Source organism: Ranitomeya imitator, chromosome 8 (genome assembly GCF_032444005.1).
Source record: "Ranitomeya imitator isolate aRanImi1 chromosome 8, aRanImi1.pri, whole genome shotgun sequence".
Classification (NCBI taxonomy): Eukaryota; Metazoa; Chordata; class Amphibia; order Anura; family Dendrobatidae; genus Ranitomeya; species Ranitomeya imitator.
Window position 1 is genome coordinate 189,004,964 of NC_091289.1, and position 21,956 is coordinate 189,026,919.

Sequence of the window (21,956 nt, forward strand, 5' to 3'; positions counted from 1 at the left end):
CTTGCACCCACTTTGAAATTTGGTGGAGGATCGGTGATGATCTGGAGATGCTTCACAAGAGCGCAAAAGCAATCCAACCACGTCAAGAGAACCTTTTTATATGAATGATCACTAGCTACTAAATGCCTCACCTCTTTATGTGCCAAAACAGCCTCACGTGAATGAGGAGTGAAAAAGAAGCCAAGCATAGCTCACAATTAAAAAATTAGGTGGGAAAGATATATTGGCCACATAGCGTGTTTGTTCACCTGTGCATTAATTTCATATTAAAGGTGTGCGGGTCCTATTTTTTCTTTTTATGTGGAGCTATTAACATTGTTCTTGTTTGATTGTTTGTTTTGTTTTTTTGTTTTTTTTTGGGGGGGGGTTTGCAAACAGCAGAAAGTTTATAATTTTTGCTAATAAACCTAATGTGTAATGGAGTTTAACTAATTTCAAGGGCAATTGTACTTGCATTTGTGGCTACACTTGGGGTAATCTGTATGCTGAGCTATGTTAAATGAGCTTAATGACTGACAGAATTTTAGTATTACAACCATGATTGGCACACTCTTATGGGATCGATACTTTAAAAACTGGCCTGGACAGGTCAAGGCTAACTGTTTTAGGATGATGGCATGCTTATGTCACATTATTGCATTTAATCCGAGAGCTTGCTTATTCAGGTGACAGGTGCCACAGTGAATGCCTTCCCCACAGATTTTGTACAATGTAGGAGCAGGTTTCCAGCTAAAGTTTGAACTATGTTTAGATTTGACTGTACGCAGCTCTTACTGTTTTCCTAATGCCCACTCATGAAATGTGCTGGCAACATGGGCTGCTGTGAGCGATAAAAACAGCAGAATTGAGAATGTTCAATAAATAATTGTTTGGAAACTGTGCATTGTTACCTATTCTACAATGATTGAGTATTTTTGTACATGAGTGGAGTGAAAGGATAGCAGGTTAAATTGTAATTTATCTGAATGTCATAGGGAATTTGGTATTGTGGGTATTCAAGGACAACACAAAGCAATGATGGATTGTCCTCCTCATGTGAGAACAACACTGTCGGCTAAGGCAGACATTACTTTATAGCATTAGCCTTTAATGTTCAAGGCCAGAGAGATAGCACCGTACAAAGGGGCCCATAATGAGAGGGAGCCCGGAAGTGAACTGCTTCTCATGTTGCTCGACATATGGTGTGCTGTCGACTTTGCATAGGAGTCTCCTTTGCAGATTCCATAATATTTGCATGCATTGATTTTTTTTGGCACTATGTCACGGTTTCTGTTACAAGCGGAAACCATGTTGCAGATGTGAACAGCGATTAAAAGTTGTATATATATTCCATGTTTGTGTGCTAAAGCGTTACAGTATGCAACTTTATTTGTTAGTTATATATGGAGCTGGATGCTCTTAGTATGCACCTGTACACACCTGTTCTCTGTTTGGAAGTGATGGTCAGTCTTTGATATCTGTATACATAGGCTCTCTGACAGAGCACGCCGCCCATCAGCCTATGGGGATTTTAATCCCAGCAGGATCCTACCTACCCATAATTGCAGGCTAACAGCCCAGAAGAGGTATATGTTAGGTTCCCAGAAGAGGTTCGCCTCGTCGTGGCTGCTGTGCACACATGAATTAGTCAATTTATGCACTAAATATCTTTTTTCCCCCCCTATTTTCTAGAGCAGTAATGCCATTCCAATTTCATATTTGCATGCTATAGCGTTACAGAGGGCAACTTTGTTAGTTATATATGGAGGTGGATACTCTAAAGGTACTGTCACATTTAGTGACACTGCAGCGATATAGACAAGGATGTCGATTGCTGCAGCGTCGCTGTTTAGGTCGTTGTGTGGTCGCTGGAGAGCTGTCACACAGACAGCTCTCCAGCGACCAACGATGCCGAAGTCCCCAGGTAACCAGGGTAAACATCGGGTTACTAAGCGCAGGGCCGCGCTTAGTAACCCGATGTTTACCCTGGTTACCATTGTAAAAGTAAAAAAAAAAAAACTACATACTTACATTCCGGTGTCTGTCACGTCCCCCGGCGTCAGCTTCCCTGCACTGTGTCAGCGCCGGCCGGCCGTAAGGCACAGCGGTGACGTCACCGCTGTGCTCTGCTTTACGGCCGGCCGGCGCTCACAGTCAGTGCGTGAAGCTGACGCCGGGGGACGTGACAGACACCGGAATGTGAGTATGTACTGTTTGTTTTTTTTAACTTTTACAATGGTAACTAGGGTAAACATCGGGTTACTAAGCGCGGCCCTGCGCTTAGTAACCCGATATTTACCCTGGTTACCAGTGAACACATCGCTGGATCGGCGTCACACACGCCGATCCAGCGATGACAGCTGGTGATCAGCGACCAAAAAAAAGGTCCTGATCATTCCCAGCGACCAACGATCTCCCAGCAGGGGCCTGATCGTTGGTCGCTGTCACACATAACGAGATCGTTAACGATATCGTTGCTACGTCACAAAAAGCAACGATATCGTTAACGAAATCGTTATGTGTGAAGGTACCTTTAGTATGCACCTGATCACACTTGTTCTCTGTTTGAAAGTGACAGTCTTTGATATTCATGAGAGGGAGCCCAGAAGTGAACTGCTTCTCATGTTGCTCGACTCATGGTGTGCAGTCGAGTCTGCGTAGAAGGATTTTTCACTGCAGATTCCATAACATTTGCATGCATTGATTTTTTTGGCACAATGTCACAGTTTCTGTTATAAACGGAAACCATGTTGCAAATGTGAACAGAGAGTAAAAGTTGTTCACTGCCCAAATATTTATTTTACTTGTAGCTGTATACATCTGTATGCACGGAGCCCCCTTTGTGGTGGCTGCAGTTTGCCAGTTTTATATAAAGTTTGAAGTGAAGCAGGAGATTTGGAGCTTTCTGTGTGTCAAAATCTGAGCTTGGTTCCCAACAAATATGATAAAATACCAGTGGAAGATCTAAGTAGGGCTTTTGTAAGTAGGACTGCTCATTCTAAAGTTTTGCTTCTCATTGTTTGTGTCATTAGGGTCATACAGTTTTGCCCCTTTTCACATGTAAAGCACCATGGAATAAATGGCGCTATATAAATGTATAATAATAATAATATTAATAATAATACAATTCATAGTACATTACCTTTGCATTTACCCCAGCTTCGAATCATAAATTGCCCCAGAACTTTGTCGCATAAGATTTGCACCACGTTTATAATGTAAATGCGTCTTAATGAATGTTGTATCATAAATCAACAAGATCAAATCTGTTTCCTTTTCTTTTTTATTCAAAGTGACGGCCGTTTTCGACACATTAATTAATCATAAATATTAGACTGTGTTGCAAATATATATGCACAATCTAAACCAAGTTAGTATTGGTGTAAAAATGCAAACTTTATTCAAAATGCATATTAAGCCTTTTTTAAATTTCTCTTAATAAACCTGTTAGGTATATTAATTTTTGTTTCAGAAGGTGTTAGACTTGTTTAAATTTAGTATAAGAATTTCAGGCCTGATTTATCATTTGTGTATTATTTTAAAGCCTCTTTTCTTTGTTTAACCTGATATTTATTATGCTGAATTCATGAAAATGGCGCACATAGTTCATTCATTTTTCATGCCTTTTTTTTACAGCAAGAATTCACCTGTTTTTTCAAAATGACATAAAAATTAATAAAAAGTTCTGGTGTACATATAAGCACTCTAGGGGAGACTGGAGTACATGTGTGACAATTTTTGCAACTAAAATAGAAAATAAAAAAGGTGCAAAAGAAAATATGTATTTGGTGCAAACAAAAAAAGGCTCAAAACCAGAAATTTTACAAAAAGCAGTAATGAATTAGGCCATTTTTATTTTAATTTGGATTTTTTTTAACATGTTGTCCCCTTTCAAAAGAACATTTTTTTCATAGGCTGAAGTAGCTATATAAAAAAAAATGTTTTACTCACGCTCCCTGGGTCCAGTGCTGACTCTCTGCCACTGCTCCCAGCGTCCATTGTTGTTTGCCATGCTGCAGCCAATCATTGTGATCAGCAGCTGATGCGGCCTACAGTGGCAGAGCCACCGAGCTAACTGATTGTCGGCAGAGCCGTCAACGTGTCACGGCTCTGCAGCATATTTGTTCGGCAATACAGAAGTTGTATTAATAATAATAATTTTTATTTATATAGCGCCAACATATTCCGCAGCGCTTTACAAATTATAGAGGGGACTTGTACGGACAATAGACATTACAGCATAACAGAAATACAGTTCAAAACAGATACCAGGAGGAGTGAGGGCCCTGCTCGCAAGCTTACAAACTATGGGGAAAAGGGGAGACACGAGAGGTGGATGGTAACAATTGCTTTAGTTATTCGGACCAGCTATAGTGTAAGGCTCAGGTGTTCATGTAAAGCTGCATGAACCAGTTACCTGCCTAAGTATGTAGCAGTACAGACACAGAGGGCTAATACTGCATAAAGTGTATGAGAACATGATGCGAGGAACCTTTTTTTTTTTTTATTATAAATAGGCCACACAGGGATCGTTAGGTTAATGCACTGAGGCGGTAGGCCAGTCTGAACAAATGAGTTTTTAGGGCACGCTTAAAACTGTGGGGATTGGGGATTAATCGTATTAACCTAGGTAGTGCAATGTATTCAGTAAATCGGACTATTTGAGGGAATCCCGAGTCTATTCTGAATGTGCTCAGCAAATTTTCTAGCAGAGCTTGTCAATTTCAATTGCTTGGTAATGGAAATATATTTCATGAGTCCTAAAATGTAAAACCTGCAGATTTTTATATCGATCAAGTTTTGCTTATTTGTAATAGTTACTTGACCCCCTGCCTCCATGTATTTTCAGGTGCCTCGTCACCAGACCTGGAGTCCAACTATGGAGGAGGCTTATTGGACATGGTCAAAGGGGGAGCAGGACGTCTGTTCAGTAACTTTAAGGACAACCTGAAGGATACATTGAAGGATACATCTACGAAAGTAATGCAATCTGTCGCCAGGTAAGCTCTAAAATCCATATAGCAAGCAAAGTTCTGTACATTCGAGAGGATGGTATATTCTTGCGGATTTGTGGTACGAAAAATGCTGGAATAACCTGAGCATCTTCTGTATATAATCATATACAGGTGCTTCTCACAAAATTAGAATAACATCAAAAAGTTAATTTATATCAGCTCTGGCATTGTTTATTGGTCATGAGTGGCTGACACAAGGAATGTGACACTTGTAGCCCATGTCCTGGAGACGTCTGTGTGATGTCTCTTGAAGCAATGACTCCAGCAGCAGTCCACTCCTTGTGAATCTCCCCCACATTTCTGAATGGCCTTTTCTTAATCCTTTCAAGGCTGCGGTTATCCCGGTTGCTTGTGCACCTTTTTCTAACATACTTTTTCCTTCAACTCAACTTTCCATTAATATGCTTGGATACAGCACTCTGTGAACAGTCGGCTTCTTTAGCAATGACCTTTTGTGGCTTCCCCTCCTTGCGGAGTGTGTCAATGACGCCTTCTGGACATCTGTCACTTCAGCAGTCTTCCCCATGATTGTGGAGCTACTGAAACAGACTAAGGGACCTTTATAAATGCTTAGGAAGCATTTGCAAGTGTTTTTTGTTAATTATTCTAATTTACTGAGATAATGACTTTTAAGGTTTTCATTGGCTGTAAGCCGTAATCATCAACATTAACCGAAATAAACACTTGAAATAGATCACTCTGTTTGTAATGACGCTATATAATGACGCTATATAATATATAAGTTTCACTTTTTGTATTGAAGAGCTGAAATAAATTAACTTTTTGATGACATTCTAATTTTGTGAGAAGCACTTGTATGTACAACTTTTAGAACTTCTTGTATACAAGTATATAGACCATGCTGGTATAACCCGGGCATATTGTAGATTATGATAATTGTACAGCAGTTTAAAGTTATAAATGGTCTTGTAAGTTGTGATATGTAATATAGGTTTATTAAATCATCAAGAACTTTACAAAATCAGCATAGATAAAGAGATGACTTTTGTAATCAGTATTGTTGAGATAAGAAGTGGAATAACATACCGTAGTCATTATGTTATGTTTGTTTTTATGAATTTCTTGCATTTACAATTTATGACATTTTCTTGGTTTTTTTTTCAGTTATGCAAAAGGAGAGCTGGATATCTCATACATTACCTCAAGGATTATTGGTAAGAAATTGTTGTTCTGCATTGCAAACTAATCACATCTGTACAGTTTTTTTTAAATTGAATTTTTTGATCATCAATTTATTGTTGACATATTTGATTCAGTAGTTCTGTGAACTTATATTGCATCGTTTACCTTGTCCCGATCCTGTATTAGGCTATGTGCACACGTAGCAGATTTGGTGTGTTTTTGTCACATTTTTTCTGTGCGGATTAGTGACGAAACCTGAAGCAAAACCTGATGCCAGCAAAATAAATGAGAAACCTGAAGTGTCATGCACACGTTGAGTATTGTTGACTTGCAGATTTGGTGCAGAAAATAATCTGCAGCGTGTCAATTCTCTTGACTTCACTCAAATCTATAAAAACGCGGGGTAAAAACGCTTCGTTTTTCCTGCCAAGAAATGCAGAAATGGTGCAGAAATTTAACTCAACATGTGCACATACCCTTGTACTCTAGAGCTGCGCTCACCATTCTGCTGATGGAGTCACTGTGTACATACATTACATTACTGATCTTGTAAGTGATCCTGAGGTATATCCTGCACCAGCAGAATAATGAGTGCAGCTCTGGGGTATAATACAAGATGTAACTCAGGATCAATACAGGATAAGTAATGGATAAGTAATGGTATGTACGTACACAGTGACTTCCACCAGCAGAATAGTGAGTGCAGCTCTGGAGTATAATCCAGGATGTAACTCAGGATCAGTAATATAATGTATGTACACAGTGACTGCACCAGCAGAATAGTGAGTGCAGCTCTGGAGTATAATACATAATGTAACTCAGGATCAGTTATGTAATGTATGTACACAGTGACTGCACCAGCAGAATAGTGAGTGCAGCTGTGGAGTATAATAAAGGATGTAACTCAGGATCAGTAATGTAGTGTATGTACACAGTGACTGCACCAGCAGAATAGTGAGTGCAGCTCTGGAGTATAATACAGGATGTAACTCAGGATCAGTAATGTAATGTATGTACACAGTGACTGCACCAGCAGAATAGTGAGTGCAGCTCTGGAGTATAATACATAATGTAACTCAGGATCAGTAATGTAATGTATGTACACAGTGACTGCACCAGCAGAATAGTGAGTGCAGCTCTGGAGTATAATACAGGATGTGACTCAGGATCAGTACAGGATCAGTAATGTAATGTATGTACACAGTGACTACACCAGCAGAATAGTGAGTGCAGCTCTGGAGTATAATACAGGATATAACTCAGGATCAGTAATGTAGTGTATGTACATAGTGACGACACCAGCAGAATAGTGAGTGCAGCTCTGGAGTATAATACAGGATGTAACTCAGGATCAGTAATGTAATGTATGTACACAGTGACTGCACCAACAGAATAGTGAGTGCAGCTCTGGAGTATAATACAGGATGTAACTCAGGATCGGTACAGGATAAGTAATATGAAATATGTACACAGTGACTCAAGTATAGTTTTTGTATAAATTTAGCATAAATACACTTTACTGATCATACAATGGAACGTAGGGCTCCATTTTCTATGTGTATTTATTGTTCTGGCCTAATCTTTAGTAATGCAGCATTTTATGATTTTCCTAGTCATGTCCTTCCCGGCAGAAGGTGTGGAATTAGGATTCAGAAACCACATTGAAGATGTTCGCTCCTTCCTGGATTCAAGACATCTGGACCATTATACAGTGTTCAATTTGTCACCCAAGTCTTACCGCAGTGCCAAGTTCCATAATCGGGTGTGTGATTGTCATTTGATTTGACAGCAGTAGTGGTCTTCCATTCAGGAACCCCTCTACAGATCCACTGGAAAGTGCAGTGAATTTTACTTGCAGTAATTGCTCCTCCCTACAGTTTAGTTTTGATAAACTGCGCATCTATACTGTCATTCTCCTCCATAAACAGACCTTCCAGATTGGTGCAATGCCTCTGCACACAGCAAGGTACTGTTGCGGTGACAGTAGTACCAAGCTAGTACAGTATTATGCATGGGTCCAATTTTCATTCATTTATTCTCCTGGTATGGTACAGTTGGAGGAGTGTTCCACCCCACCAGAAGAACAGACAAATAATAACACTTTCATCATTCTGCCAGCAGCTCCACAGCAATGGACTATACTACTACATTTCCAGCATTATGTTGCTAAGAAGCAAGTTAAAAAAATTGTGAAAGACTATGGGGAGAATCTTAGCATGACTGAGCATGCACTGGTCTATTTTACAATCTTATGGTGGTGCTAAATCATCCCCTTCTTCCCCAAAAGTAAATAGCTAAATTTTTAAAAAATAAAGAAATGTAAAATATTTTGTATCGCCTGAAGTGATTAAAGATAAAAATATTTATCCCATTCCATTGAACGCTGTAGATAAACAAAGGTGGTAATGCCAGAATTGCCTATTTTTTGGCTGTCGTAGTTTCCCCCCCAAATTAAAAGTAATTGAAACATTGTACATAACTCAAAATATTATAAATAAAAACTACAGCTTAAAAGGCACAAAATAACCCTCACATGATTCCATTGATGGGAGAATAAAATAGTTACAGGTTTCAGACTAGATGACACAAACCAGATTTTTTTTTAACCCTCTAAAATATATATATGCTTCATAAAAATCGTACTGACTTGAGAAATCACGTTGTCAGGTTATTACTACTGCACAATGAATTATGTAAAAATGAAACCCCCAAAAAAACAATAGAGGGATTTTTTCAGCTTTTCACTGTACTTGGAATTTTCTGCCCATTTTCAGTATGTTATATGGTAAAACTGTACCATACCAGGAGAATAAATGAATGAAAATTGGACCCATGCATAATACTGTACAAGCTTGGTACTATTGTCACCGCAACAGTACCTTGCTGTGTGCAGAGGCATTGCACCAATCTGGAAGGTCTGTTTATGGAGGAGAATGACAGTATAATGGTGCTACAAGCCGTCCCACCCAAAACAAGCCTGCATATGGCTATGACAAAAGAAAAATAAAAAAAGTTATGACATTTGAAAGAAGAAAAAACAGAAGAGGAAAAGGAGGGGTAAATATTTAGTACTAGATTTCCCTATAAATAACAACTAATCGCTGGGGGTCTCAACAGGGTGAAACTTTGCGATCAGCTTATTGTCAATTATCCCTACTAATAAGCTGGGATTGTCCAAAGGTTGTTGTATCATGTGATTCTTCTCGGCACTTCTGATCTCTGAAGAATCACTGAACTTCTTGTTTCCATGTAGGAATGAGTTGGGTACACGATTACTCTTGTGTAGTGTTATTTTAGAAATCCTTCTAGATGTCCTGTGTGGGTCGGGTCTGATATGTGCTTATTTTTTCCAGGTCTCAGAATGCAGTTGGCCAGTAAGACAAGCTCCCAGTTTGCATAATTTATTTGCAGTTTGCAAAAACATGCACAACTGGTTACAGCAGAACCCCAAAAATGTCTGCGTCATCCACTGCATGGTAAGGGATCGCTCAGTGCTGCATCGTAGAGAATAGTGTACTACAGATATAAAGTTTTGGCCAATGTGAATGAAATATCCCATAGGATGCTATTAATGCTGGGGCAGCAGCGGTGGGGGGGGGGGGGGATTCATTCAGTATATATGTCCAATGTGCCCATAGGTTATCATTATCCAGCTAGATTCTATCAGAAGTGGATAAAATTAAGGAAAAACAAGAAACCTGCATGATGTTACTAAAGACATGGTCCCTGGACATAGCCATACTATGATTTGTGTCTGAGGTAGAGCAGCTGTTGTTCCACAACTGCATTTTCCACTGAAATAATTGACATTCTCCTTCACAGCTGCATTGCCAACCCTGCTGTTTCCAAAAAGATTACATAATAGTGAATGCAGCTCCGGAGTATAATACAGGATGTAACTTAGGATCAGTAGTGTAATGTATGTACACAGTAACTGCACCAGCAGAATAGTGAGTGCAGCTCTGGGGTATAATACAGGATGTAACTCAGGATCAGTAATGTAATGTATGTACACAGTGAGTGCAGCAGCAGAATAGTGAGTGCAGCTCTGGAGTATAATACAGGATGTAACTCAGGATCAGTAATGTAATGTATGTACACAGTGACTACACCAGCAGAATAGTGAGTGCAGCTCTGGGGTATAATACAGGATGTAACTTAGGATCAGTAGTGTAATGTATGTACACAGTGACTGCACCAGCAGAATAGTGAGTGCAGCTCTGGAGTATAATACAGGAGGTAACTCAGGATCAGTAATGTAATGTATGTACACAGTGACTGCACCAGCAGAATAGTGAGTGCAGCTCTGGAGTATAATACAGGAGGTAACTCAGGATCAGTAATGTAATGTATGTACACAGTGACTACACCAGCAGAATAGTGAGTGCAGCTCTAGGGTATAATACAGGATGTAACTCAGGATCAGTAATGTAATGTATGTACACAGTGACTGCACCAGCAGAATAGTGATTGCAGCTCTAGAGTATAATGCAGGATGTAACTCAGGATCAGTAATGTATGTACACAGTGACTGCACCAGCAGAATAGTGAGTGCAGCTCTGGAGTATAATACAGGATGTAACTCAGGATCAGTAATGCAATGTATGTACACAGTGACTGCACCAGCAGAATAGTAAGTGCAGCTCTGGAGTATAATACAGGAGGTAACTCAGGATCAGTAATGCAATGTATGTACATAGTGACTGCAGCAGCAGAATAGTAAGTGCAGTTCTGGAGTGTAGTACAGGATGTAACTCAGGATCAGTAATGTACTGTATGTACACAGTGACTGCACCAGCAGAATAGTGAGTGCAGCTCTGGAGTGTAATACAGGCTGTAACTCAGGATCAGTACAGGATAAGTAATGTAATATGTTTTAAAAGTGAGTCAACTTTCTGCAGACTAAATAAAATTGTCAAAACTGCACCTACCTATACAGTATATACTATCCGTAGTGCTTTTAGTGCTTACTATTTGCTTGTTGTCTGACCAGGACGGCCGTGCCGCATCTGCAGTGTTAGTCAGCGCCATGTTCTGTTTTTGTCACCTTTTCACCAATCCGGTGTCTGCAATCCAACTGCTAAATGCGAAACGCCCAGGAATAGGACTGTGGCCGTCACACAGAAGGTGAGAACACCTGCATTACACCAGAATAAAGCAACTCAGTAATAAGCAATGAAATGATTCCTCTATGATTTGTGTTCAGGTACATTGGGCACATCTGTGACCTGGTGTCTGACAAACCTGTGCATCCTCACTGTAAACCTATTGTCATCAAGAGTGCCACCATCAGCCCAGTGCCGTGCTTTAACAAGCAGAGGAATGGCTGCCGGCCGTTTTGTGAAGTTCTTATTGGGGAAACGCGGATCTTCAGCACAATTCAAGACTATGAGAGAATGAAGTGAGTGATACAATGACCCTTTTCTCTTGTCTTTGGTTTTCAGGAAGATGCGGAGCTGTTTTTATTCATTCCTTAATGGGGGAGGGAGTGGCATTTGCACACAGAGCACCACTTTTGACACTCTCTGTACAGTGTAAAAGCTGTTTACTTGAAGAGATTGCCAATATGTGAGAGTAAAGAAGCTGCATTCATATGTTATAAAAGTTTCTGTTGCACCTAGTGGAATAATAAACGTCCAGATATTGAGATCCATAACTCAAGGCAAAGTAGCATTCATTGCACAAATAAAGGCTACATAAAAAAAAAAAAACTTTCTATGCTTCCAAATGGAACCGGAGTCATGCAGAGCTGTAGTAGGGCTCCATAGACTACTATGGGGCAATGTTACAGTTCTGTAACCATAAGGATGGATGAAGGTGTAACACAATGCAAGGACCCTGAAAGATTTATTTTCTTTAATTGATTTAATCGATAAAGTTTCTTGTACAACATGTCTTATGTTCAAATCACATCAAGAACTGCATTAAAAATTATGTTGGCTGCGACCCTAGAAATTTAGCTATGTGTATATTTTAAGCTAAAATATATGTAAATTTAAGCTATGCAAACGCATGAGAATTTTACATTTTTACTCTTTTCATTTATGTTTTAGAGAGTATCGTGTCCAGGAAGGAAAAGTGGTGTTTCCTTTGGGTGTCACGGTCCATGGAGATGTTGTGGTTTCCATTTATCATATGAGGTCTACAATTGGAGGAAGACTACAAGCGAAGGTAGGACTGAATGTTCCAGATAAAGTAATCTGGCCTTTTTTGACTACATGAAGCTTATTTATCTTGCAACTTAAAGGAGTTCTCCCAAATTTTAATAAATTGGCCCCCATCATGTAATTTAAACGGTAGCTCATCCTAGTAAAGTGTCAGGATGGGCTGCAGTCTTAAGAAACAAAGCTCCCGAAACCTGTGTCCTAACTGACAGAAGAGCTGTATTCTAAGAGCACATTCTGGTGAGCTGAGAAGAAGGGAAAATAAATCTTCTCAGATGACTGAGCACAAAGTTTTCTTTTCAGCCTTGGTCCTCCATGTGCAGTCAGCTGGAGAGAAGATTTACTTCTTCTCCTGTCACAGACATTCTCCTCAGCTCACTGAGGTTTGTGTGCTTACAATACAGCTCCTCTGTCATTGAGACACAGGTCTCGGGAGCTGTGTTTCTTTAGCCTGTAGATCACAAGTCGTTTTTCACAGTACAATCCTATATAATTTGAATCTCCATCTTTTACAAAAATATCATTTTAGGCTCAAAAATTTTTGTTCCAATTATTTTTTTAAATATATCTTTATAGTGTTGGGAGCTCAGTTTTTCTTAAAAGTAGATTTGTTATTGTATATTATAATTTTTTTCATTCCAGATGACAAATACTCAGATATTGCAGATACAATTTCATACTGGATTTATAGCACTCGGGACAACAGTGTTAAAATTTACAAAGTAAGTATGAAGTTACAAAAGGTTCAGTAATGGTGTGACATAGGGGTGTATACATATCTGCTCAAAAAGGAGAGTGGTAATGCAGGAGCGCTGCTGTATATGCAGGTCTGGATATAGCATTATTTCTCATGGATCTTGTGGTCTTCTTCTCGGCCTAGATGCCAGCAACATTACCCCCTTAGTGACGGAGCCAAATTTTTAAAATCTGACTAGTGTCACTTTATGTGGTAATAACTCTGCAATGCTTCAACAAATCCCAGTGATTTTGAGATTGTTTTTTCGTTATACATTATACTTTATGATAATGGTAAATTTAGGTCAATATGTTTTGTGTTTATTTATGAAAAATATCAAACATTTGAGAAAAATTGTAAAAAATTAGCAATTTTCAAAATTTTAATGATTATCCCTTTAATCCAGATGGTCATACCACAGCAAACCATTAATAAATAGCGTTTCCCACATGTCGGCTATACATCAGCACCATTTGTAAAATGTTATTTTATTTTGTTAGCATTTTAGGAGGTTTAAAAATGTAGCACCAATTTTTCATTTTTTTCAAGGAAATTTACAAAAAAATTTTTTTTAGGGACTTATCCGTGTTTGAAGTGACTTTAGGGGTCTCAAATATTGGGAAACCCCCAAACATGATATCATTTTAAAAACAGCACCCCCTGACATATTGAAAACTGCTGTCAGGTAGTTTATTAACCCTTCAGGTGCTTTACAGGAATTAATGCAAAGTGGTATGACAGAAATGAAAATGTGTATTATTACCACCTAAATTCCTCAAACTTCTGAACAGAATACTACAGCCGGCAGACTCTAAGGCCACTATTTGGTCGTGAATTGCCATTGCAAACATCAGGACCACAAAATCAGGATTTGAGGGCACCAATTTGGATAAAGAGGAAGCCCCCACACTCTGTTAACCATATATAATGATGTAGTCACTATTGACAGCAGCATCTATGGGGCTAAACAGATTTGGACGGGGCAAACACTGATCGTGGCTGATACAGCAAGTTGTCAGCTATAGTGTACAGCCGACAGATGCTGGATTGTCACCTGTATGGGGAGGCTATTCTATTATATCTCAGGTCAGTTAAAAGACGTATTGGCTGTCATTAAGGGGTTACATTAGAAGATCACGAAGTTTAAGTCCATCATATTCCTGGCAGACACGCTGAGCACTTTCACATTCAGAAGCTACTTCTGCTTCCCATTTCGATGTCCATAGAGAGGAAAGCAGGGCAGGACTGAGCACCCTGTTACAACCCCACTGCACCACTTCTTATATGTGCTAGTCATTGGATGCCCCTTTTACCAGTAGAGACAATTCATTCCAGCTGCAGGACCCTGGTAGTAACAACTGACATGTACACGTGTTACAGCTCAGAATATTTAATGCATCTTTTTTTTTTAATGATTAATTTTTCTTTTTCCTGATACAACTTTGTAGGCCAGAACTTGATGCTTGTGACTCACCAGACAAATACCCTCAGCTGTTTTATGTCACCTTGGACATTGAGATTGAAGCCACCGACAGACAGACTGACCTCACCCCTCCTTGGGAGAATTTTGTATCTAAAGATGTGAACCCCAGTATCCTGTTCTCGTCGCAGCAGGAGCAGCAGGACGCAGTGGCTGTGGCAGGTAAGCAGTGGAGCAGAGACAGTGCTAGCAAACGAAGCTACTTCTGTCTCATATGAAGAAGCTACCGTAACTTATCCTACGTCTTTGTCTGAAACAGGCAGACCTCCTCCCGTAGAGCAACATCAAGACAATATCAGGAATGCTGGCCAGGGAGCTTTCTTTTCTTCCTTGAGCTGGCAAGGTACAATCTGCATCAAATATTCTGCTTTACCGTCATGAGCATAAAATCCACCAGAATCATGTCCTGATATAATATAATGATCCTTACCTTTAAAAGAAAGCCAGAAAATGACTTGTTGTTTAAATCAGGATTTTGTGTTACATTTATTTTTAACCCAAGATTGCCAATTTGACTTTTTTCATATCACGATATTTATGAAAAAAAACAAACAAAACAAATTACCACTCTTGCAATTATTTCAGTATTTTTGATACAGAGTTTTCAGTTCTTTCCTTATCAAAGATTGTGATACTGAAAAAATAAACATTGCCAACAACCCCCCCCCCCCCCAACATTTAACACCGAAACCTGGATTAAACAATAGGTAATTTCCTGATGACCCATCCCCTTTAAAGCTATGTTCCCACATTGCATTTTTGCTGCGTTGTTTTCTGCAGGCAAAACCAGTTCTCTTGGCAGTAAAGAACCTGCTTACAAAAAGCAGGGTTTGCTGCGTTTTGGCAGCTTTTTTTGGTGTGGAGTAGATGTGTCACTATTTAATAAAGTTAGTTTTATTCAAGAAAAAAGCAGCAAAAATGCAGTTTGCTTGTTTGTATTTCATTGTTTTTTCACTTTCTCATTGCTTTCTGAAAAAAAAAAAAAACACTGCAAAAACGCTGAAAGAATTGACCTGCTGCAGTTTTCAAATTCAGTCAGGATAAAGAAAACAATTGTGTCCATGAGATTTCTGAAACCTCAAAGCCTTTGCTGGTACTGTAACATTAGCTTTTAATTTGCATTAAAAAAAACACAGCAAAAAAAGCGCAGCGTGTGAACATAACCTATGGAGGAGCTGTCGCTGGCCAAATTTGCTCTTGTTTAATTCTGGCTACTTTCCGAAGTATTGGATTTTTTTTGTTTGTTTAGAGAAATTTCTAAAAAAAAATGTAAATGTGACGATGATCTCGGATCAGTGAATTTTCTGTATGCTCTTCTGTGTTGATACCTCAGACCAGAAGTCAGACAAGGCCGGCTCTCATCCAGCCTCAGATGATCGGGCTGCCTTGGTCCATGAAGAGAGTGAGCAATCAGATGATGAACTTCTGTCCCTCTCTAGTCAGCATAGCAACACCAGTGGCGAAAAGCACCATGGAACCCCCAAACACAAAAAGATCGACCCTCCGGCTCCTTCAGCTCCTCCAGAAGATGCTGATCTACTCTGCTTAGGTGGAAGTTCGGTAAATACAGCTCCATCTCAGCCCAAACCACCCCCTTCTAACTCCGACCTCCTCAGTGACCTTTTTGGGGCAGCTCAGGCACCTGGAGATGCCATGTTTCAGACAGGAGGAGTAGGATCTGCTCACTCAACACCACGGCGATCTGCTGCATCACCCTCTCCATCGCAGTCTCCGAGAGTAGGGGAAGGTACAATGAACTTGCTATTTTCTTGGTTTGTGTAGGTTTGTACGTGGCTGTGTTAGATTGCTCTCTGCTCTATGCTGTCATCTCCTAATCCTGTAAAAGCCCATTATTTTATGTGCTCAATTTCCCTAGGTTAGAATGGATAATTGTAGCCATATAAACATTACAATAGTCATTGAGGATGATCTCTCCGGCCATATTTATTGTAAAGTGGATAGAACCCTTAACAGAATCAGAGTATTGTAAATGGAACTTAAGAAATATCTTCTTTACCGTTCTCAGCTTCCAGCTTTGACCCATTTGGATCAAGCCCTAAACAGCCGGACTTACTTGGCTCCTTCCTGAGTGCGTCCAACAACACCTCCGGAGACACGTTTCTGCAAGCTACAAGGAGTCCATCCCCCTCTCCCACCCCAGGAGGCCATGCTGATCCTTTTAACATGGGTAAGACATAATTTTAATTTAAAAAATAAGAAGGTGACTAGTACGTAAAAATATGAAAAATTATATTTGTAATATAAAAGGAATATCTAATTTTTTTTTTCTAATTAATGTGGGTCTTTATAATTACACACACATACAAACATGTGTGAAAGTGTTTGCCCCCTTCCCGATTTCCTATTCTTTTACACGTTTGTCACACTTAAACGTTTCCGATCAGCAAACAAATGTAAATATTAGACAAAGATAACACAAGTAATCACAAAACGCAGTTTATAAATGAATGTCTTTATTATTAATGGAAAACAAATCCAAACCTACAGGGCCCTGTGTGAAAAAAGTGATTGCCCCTCTACCCTTAAAACATAAAGTAACTGTGGTTTATCACATTTTTGTGAAGCTGAGTTCAAATTCCATAGCCACACACAGGCCTGATTACTGCCACACCTGTTCTCAAGTCAGTGTTCATGACTCCACCTTAATAAAGAGACTTTGCAAAAATGGCCTGCATGGCAGAGTTCCAAGATGAAAACCACTGCTAAGCAATAAGAACATAAAGGCTCGTTTCAGTTTTGCAGAAAACATCGTTATGATCCCCAAGACTTTTGGGAGAATACTCTGTGGTTTGATGAGACAAACATTGAACTTTTTGAAAGATGTATGTCCCATTACATCTGGCATAGAAGAAACACAGCATTTCAGAATAGGAACATCATACCAACAGTAAAATATGGTGGTGGTAGTGTGATGGTCTGGGGCTGTTTTGCTGCTTCAGGACTTGTAAGACTGCTGTGGTAAATGGAACCATGAATTCTGCTGTTTACCAAAAAATCCTGAAAGAGAATGTCCGGTCATCTGTTCGTGACCTCAAGCTGAAGCACATTTGTGTTATGCAGCAGGACAATGATCCAAAACACACCAGCAAGTCCACCACTGAATGGCTTAAGAAAAACAAAATTTAGACTTTGGAGTGGCCTAGTCAAAGTCCTGACCTTAATCCAATGCTGTGGCATGACCTTAAAAAGGCAGTTCATGTTTGGAAGCTCATTAATGTGACTGAATTACAACAATTCTGGAAAGATGAGTGGGACAAAATTCCCCCAGAGCGTTGTAAAAGACTGCCAGTTATCGCAATCGCTTGATTACAGTTGTTGCTGCGAAGGGTGACCCAACCAGTGATTAGGTTTAGGAGGCAATCACTTTTTCATACAGGGCCCTGTAGGTTTGGATTTGTTATTCCCTTAATAATGAAGGCCTTCATTTGTAAACTCCATTTTGTGTTAACTTTATCTAATATTATTATTATTATACATTTTTATAGCGCCATTTATTCCATGGCGCTTTACATGTGAATACGGGCAAAAATAGACAAATACATTAATCTTGAGCAAATAACAATAATATTATAATAATATTATAATAATAATATTCACATTTGTTTGGTGATCTGAAACATTTAAGTGTGACAAACATGCAAAAGAAGAGGAAATCAGGAAGGGGGCAAACACTTTTTCACACCACTGTTTATATATAGAAAAAAACCTTGTGGCAGCCAGATTGGAGACCTGTGCAACTCCTTGCATTGTGTCTCCTGCAAGTGATGTAGTATTGCTCCTTCCCAAGTGACCAGGTAGCGACAGGAGAGCTGTATACCAAGCCTTATTCCTGGGTATAGTCTTAATATCCTGCTTTAGCTATGCCTCCCGCAGTACAATAGATCTGACGTTAAATCGTCCTTGCCTTGAGCCTTTTCCCAGTCTATACAGCAAGGTCGACAGGCGGGCTACAGAAAACAAGAAATATCATCTTATTAACTCTCCTCCGGTAGATGATTTCTGAACATTCTTATGGATAGTGACATTAAAGGGAATCTGTCACCCCCTGGGAGGTACATAAGCTATTAATATGGGCATACAGGTGATACAAATGTTGAACTAGTCCTAACTGTATGCATCATAGCTCCAGTCTTGTTGCGAAATAGTATTTTATTTCTGTATGATAATGATCTCTTACAGGCTACAGATCGTGCCTGGAAAAATCTCTGCCTTATGTCTTTATTATCATCCCATCAGCGTCACATTGCCATGTGATGCGTAATAGCAGCCCCAGAATTCTGCTCCTGCGCCATGCAATTGTACAATAGCTATTCCGCCTTCATATGAGCATTGGCTTCAGCGTTCTGCACAGGTGCCGCGTGTGCGGCGATAAGATGCTTTCCCCACTTCCTTCCTCCCTGCATAGTTAGGAACCATACAGTTTCTGATATCCCTGTCACCTGTATGCATGGTGGGAAGAGCACCTTATCTCCGCACACACCGGACGTCACTGCAACGGAAGCAGCAATGACTCGCCATCGCTTGCACAGAAGAACGATGAAGCCAATGCCCATAGAAGGGAGGAAAGGTACGCTATTGCAGGACGCAGTCGCAGGATTCTGGGGCCACCGTTACATGTCACCAGATACTGTGACGCTGATGAGGGGGGTGGTATGATAATAAAGACAGGGGGCAGAGATTTCTTCCAGGCACCACAAGCCCCTGAGCCTGGAAGAAATCATTACCGTATAGAAATAAAATATGAGTTCTCAACAAGAAGACCACAAATATGAGACATACAGGTAGTACTAGTTTAACAATTCTAATTAACAATTAGTTTAACAATTAATAGGTCATATATGTCCCAGGGCATGGGTGACAGATTCCCTTTAAATAAAAAATTAGAAACCATCACCAAGAAGCAGCTATGGAAGGCAGCAATAGCGGAACCTGATAAGTAGGGGGCTGTTTGCATTGGATAGTTGTGTCCCTTTCTCTTCAGGGCTCTGTGGACTAATTCATAATCAGAGCAAAATTGAAGGAAAAAACAAGAGGGTAGGTGCTCAGAGTAAGAGGCTGTGCATACGTTCAGCAACTAAAAATTTGGCTGCAAATCCCAATGTGTTAGCAGTAAAAACTCTTTGAGTAAAATACGTGTGTTTTTGTTGCGGATTTTTCCCCACTCATTAGTATAGGTGAAACCTGCTGCAAAAATGATGGAAATTTTAATCTGGTTTGAAAAAAATAAGCAAATTGTGCATAAGTCATCATGAATCTCATTCACTTTGCTGGTACTAGGAAATCCTTCAGGTTTTCTGAATAAAGAAAAAAACATGACAAAAACACAACTTGTGCACATACCCTAATGCTCCTACCCATGCCATGTTGTTATAGATGTGGGCTTTCTGAAGGCATTAACCAGACTTAACAGGGTTTTTTTTCTCTGGGATTACTTTGTCTATATGTATTCCATTTGTGTCTACTGTATATAAAAGGGATTGACAGGCTAAAAGAAATTACCGTAATGTATATTTGTCGACTAGGTGATAAATTACTGATCGGAAGGGGTCCTACCATTTAGACTCTCATCAATAAGCAAAATGGGGAATTTTTATCCTCAGCAGGGTACTTTTTTCCACGTTGCAAAATGGAGCGATAGGTCTGATGCAGTGGAAAATTACAGCAGATAGTTACACATATAAAACCCCTTTTAAGGTGCACCCCTTATATAGATAGTTTACATAGGAAATTCCTATTCTTTAACCGGAAGACCCTATTTAATTATGTCTTTTGTATTCTTTCCAGCCCCACCATCTGTATCTATCCAGCCTGACATATCATCATCATCAACATGGGACTGGGGTTCCCCAGCACAAGGTAAAGTGTGGTTTCCACAGTTTTCCTTTAAAGTTATGATTTTTTTTAACATTGTAATGACAAGGCGAAGCATTGTGATTTTTTTTTTCACTTTTATGTTTTAATCGACTAAATTACTGATGGTAAAAACAGACTCACTGACCAAACAGTGATAAAAATTTGACCCCCCAAAAACAGATGAAAATCAGTTTGCTTTTTAGCATGTATGAGAAAACAGTGGCTGTCTGAATGAAGCCTAAGACAATTTCGCATTGATGATTTATTTCCTGAAGGTGGATTAGGAGTAGGGAGTCGATCGGCTGCTACCAGTCCAACGGGATCCCCGCAGCACCATACCAAGCCGCAGACTCTAGATCCATTTGCTGACCTTGGAGCTCTGGGTGCAAATCTTGCTGGTAATATTATGACTCTATATCGTATTAGTATGGTCTGCAAAAGCAAAACGCTCGCAAAAGAAAAAACCCCAAACATTTTGGCAAGTCATTAAAAGTTTTAGTCAGCCATTTTCTAGTTACAGCTGATTTTGGCCTTTATTCCAGCTTCTGAGAGGACTGTGATCCATCTTTCCAGATCATGTCTTCTTGTAAAGATGTATTTTCTCTTTATCTAGATAATAACCCCACTAGAAGCTTTAATGGAGCCATATTGGTTATCTTACAGCTTTTTTTAAGCTGATAAGCTGCATTTTTTAACAACATGACTAAAGGTCATAAAAATACTGGTATTTTATTTTTTATTATATGTTTTATTATAAGGCAAATGATCTTTAGAAGATATGTACATTTTTTGCAACCAATTCCTGCCAGCAAATAACTCACATTATAGTCACATAAAGTTATCAGACACTATCAGTAATGATGTATTGGTTCTCCTTCTTGTCACTCATCATATGTTTGTAACTGTCTTGATACAGGTGGTTCTGCATTTGCAAGTAAGCCAACAACCCCAACCGGTAGCGGCGGGGGATTTCCTCCTGTAGGATCACCCCAGAAGCCATCTCCACAGCATGCAGGGGGCAGCTGGCAGCCGAATTCTGGATATTCCTGGCAACCACATTCCAAACCTCAACAAAATGTCCCACACTCGTCACCGCAAAACAGACCCAACTACAATATCAGCTTCTCCGTAGTGAACAGCGGCCAGAACGATAGGGGAAAGAGTGCCGCCAGCTCTGGTAAGGCTGTTTTACAGAATATTTATGGTTATTTTACATACCTAAAGCACACCCATTCTACAACCTGAAGAAAGGCATGATATTGTGGTCCTCAATTCCCCAAACAAGGTACTGCTATTGGCACTGTGTGAGTCAGAAAATCCATTTAAATACTTTTATGTCCAAAAGTATTAATTTGTTAACCCGCCTGAAGGAGACCCTGTGCTCTGAAAGTTTGCAAATATATTTTTTGTGGTTAGCCAATAAAGGTATCACTCCGAGAATACTTTTATCATTTTTGGGCACAAAAGTATTTACATTTTTTTTTTATATTTTATTTAAACTTTTTACTTGCTTCAGTGGTCTCCTTAGGACTTGAACCTGTGATCTTCTGATTGCTTGTGCTACA

General features: G+C 39.5%; 1 protein-coding gene across 6 annotated transcripts in view; it reads left to right on the forward strand.

Annotated features, from left to right (window-relative positions):
- Window positions 1-21,956, forward strand: part of DNAJC6 (DnaJ heat shock protein family (Hsp40) member C6) — a 69,229-nt gene that overhangs the window by 35,707 nt on the left and 11,566 nt on the right. For all 6 annotated transcript variants that reach the window (XR_011315103.1, XR_011315104.1, XR_011315102.1 and 3 more), the window contains 15 exons: window positions 4,829-4,979; window positions 6,120-6,169; window positions 7,751-7,899; window positions 9,491-9,613; window positions 11,131-11,264; window positions 11,344-11,538; window positions 12,191-12,308; window positions 12,944-13,023; window positions 14,486-14,679; window positions 14,777-14,860; window positions 15,851-16,264; window positions 16,544-16,705; window positions 20,323-20,394; window positions 20,667-20,789; window positions 21,308-21,568. Coding sequence is in view for 3 of the 6 variants with exons in the window: in XM_069738205.1 (XP_069594306.1) it covers window positions 4,829-4,979; window positions 6,120-6,169; window positions 7,751-7,899; window positions 9,491-9,613; window positions 11,131-11,264; window positions 11,344-11,538; window positions 12,191-12,308; window positions 12,944-13,023; window positions 14,486-14,679; window positions 14,777-14,860; window positions 15,851-16,264; window positions 16,544-16,705; window positions 20,323-20,394; window positions 20,667-20,789; window positions 21,308-21,568 (2,310 nt within the window). In the remaining 3 variants the exon portion in view is untranslated. The remainder of the gene's footprint in view (window positions 1-4,828; window positions 4,980-6,119; window positions 6,170-7,750; window positions 7,900-9,490; window positions 9,614-11,130; window positions 11,265-11,343; window positions 11,539-12,190; window positions 12,309-12,943; window positions 13,024-14,485; window positions 14,680-14,776; window positions 14,861-15,850; window positions 16,265-16,543; window positions 16,706-20,322; window positions 20,395-20,666; window positions 20,790-21,307; window positions 21,569-21,956) is intronic.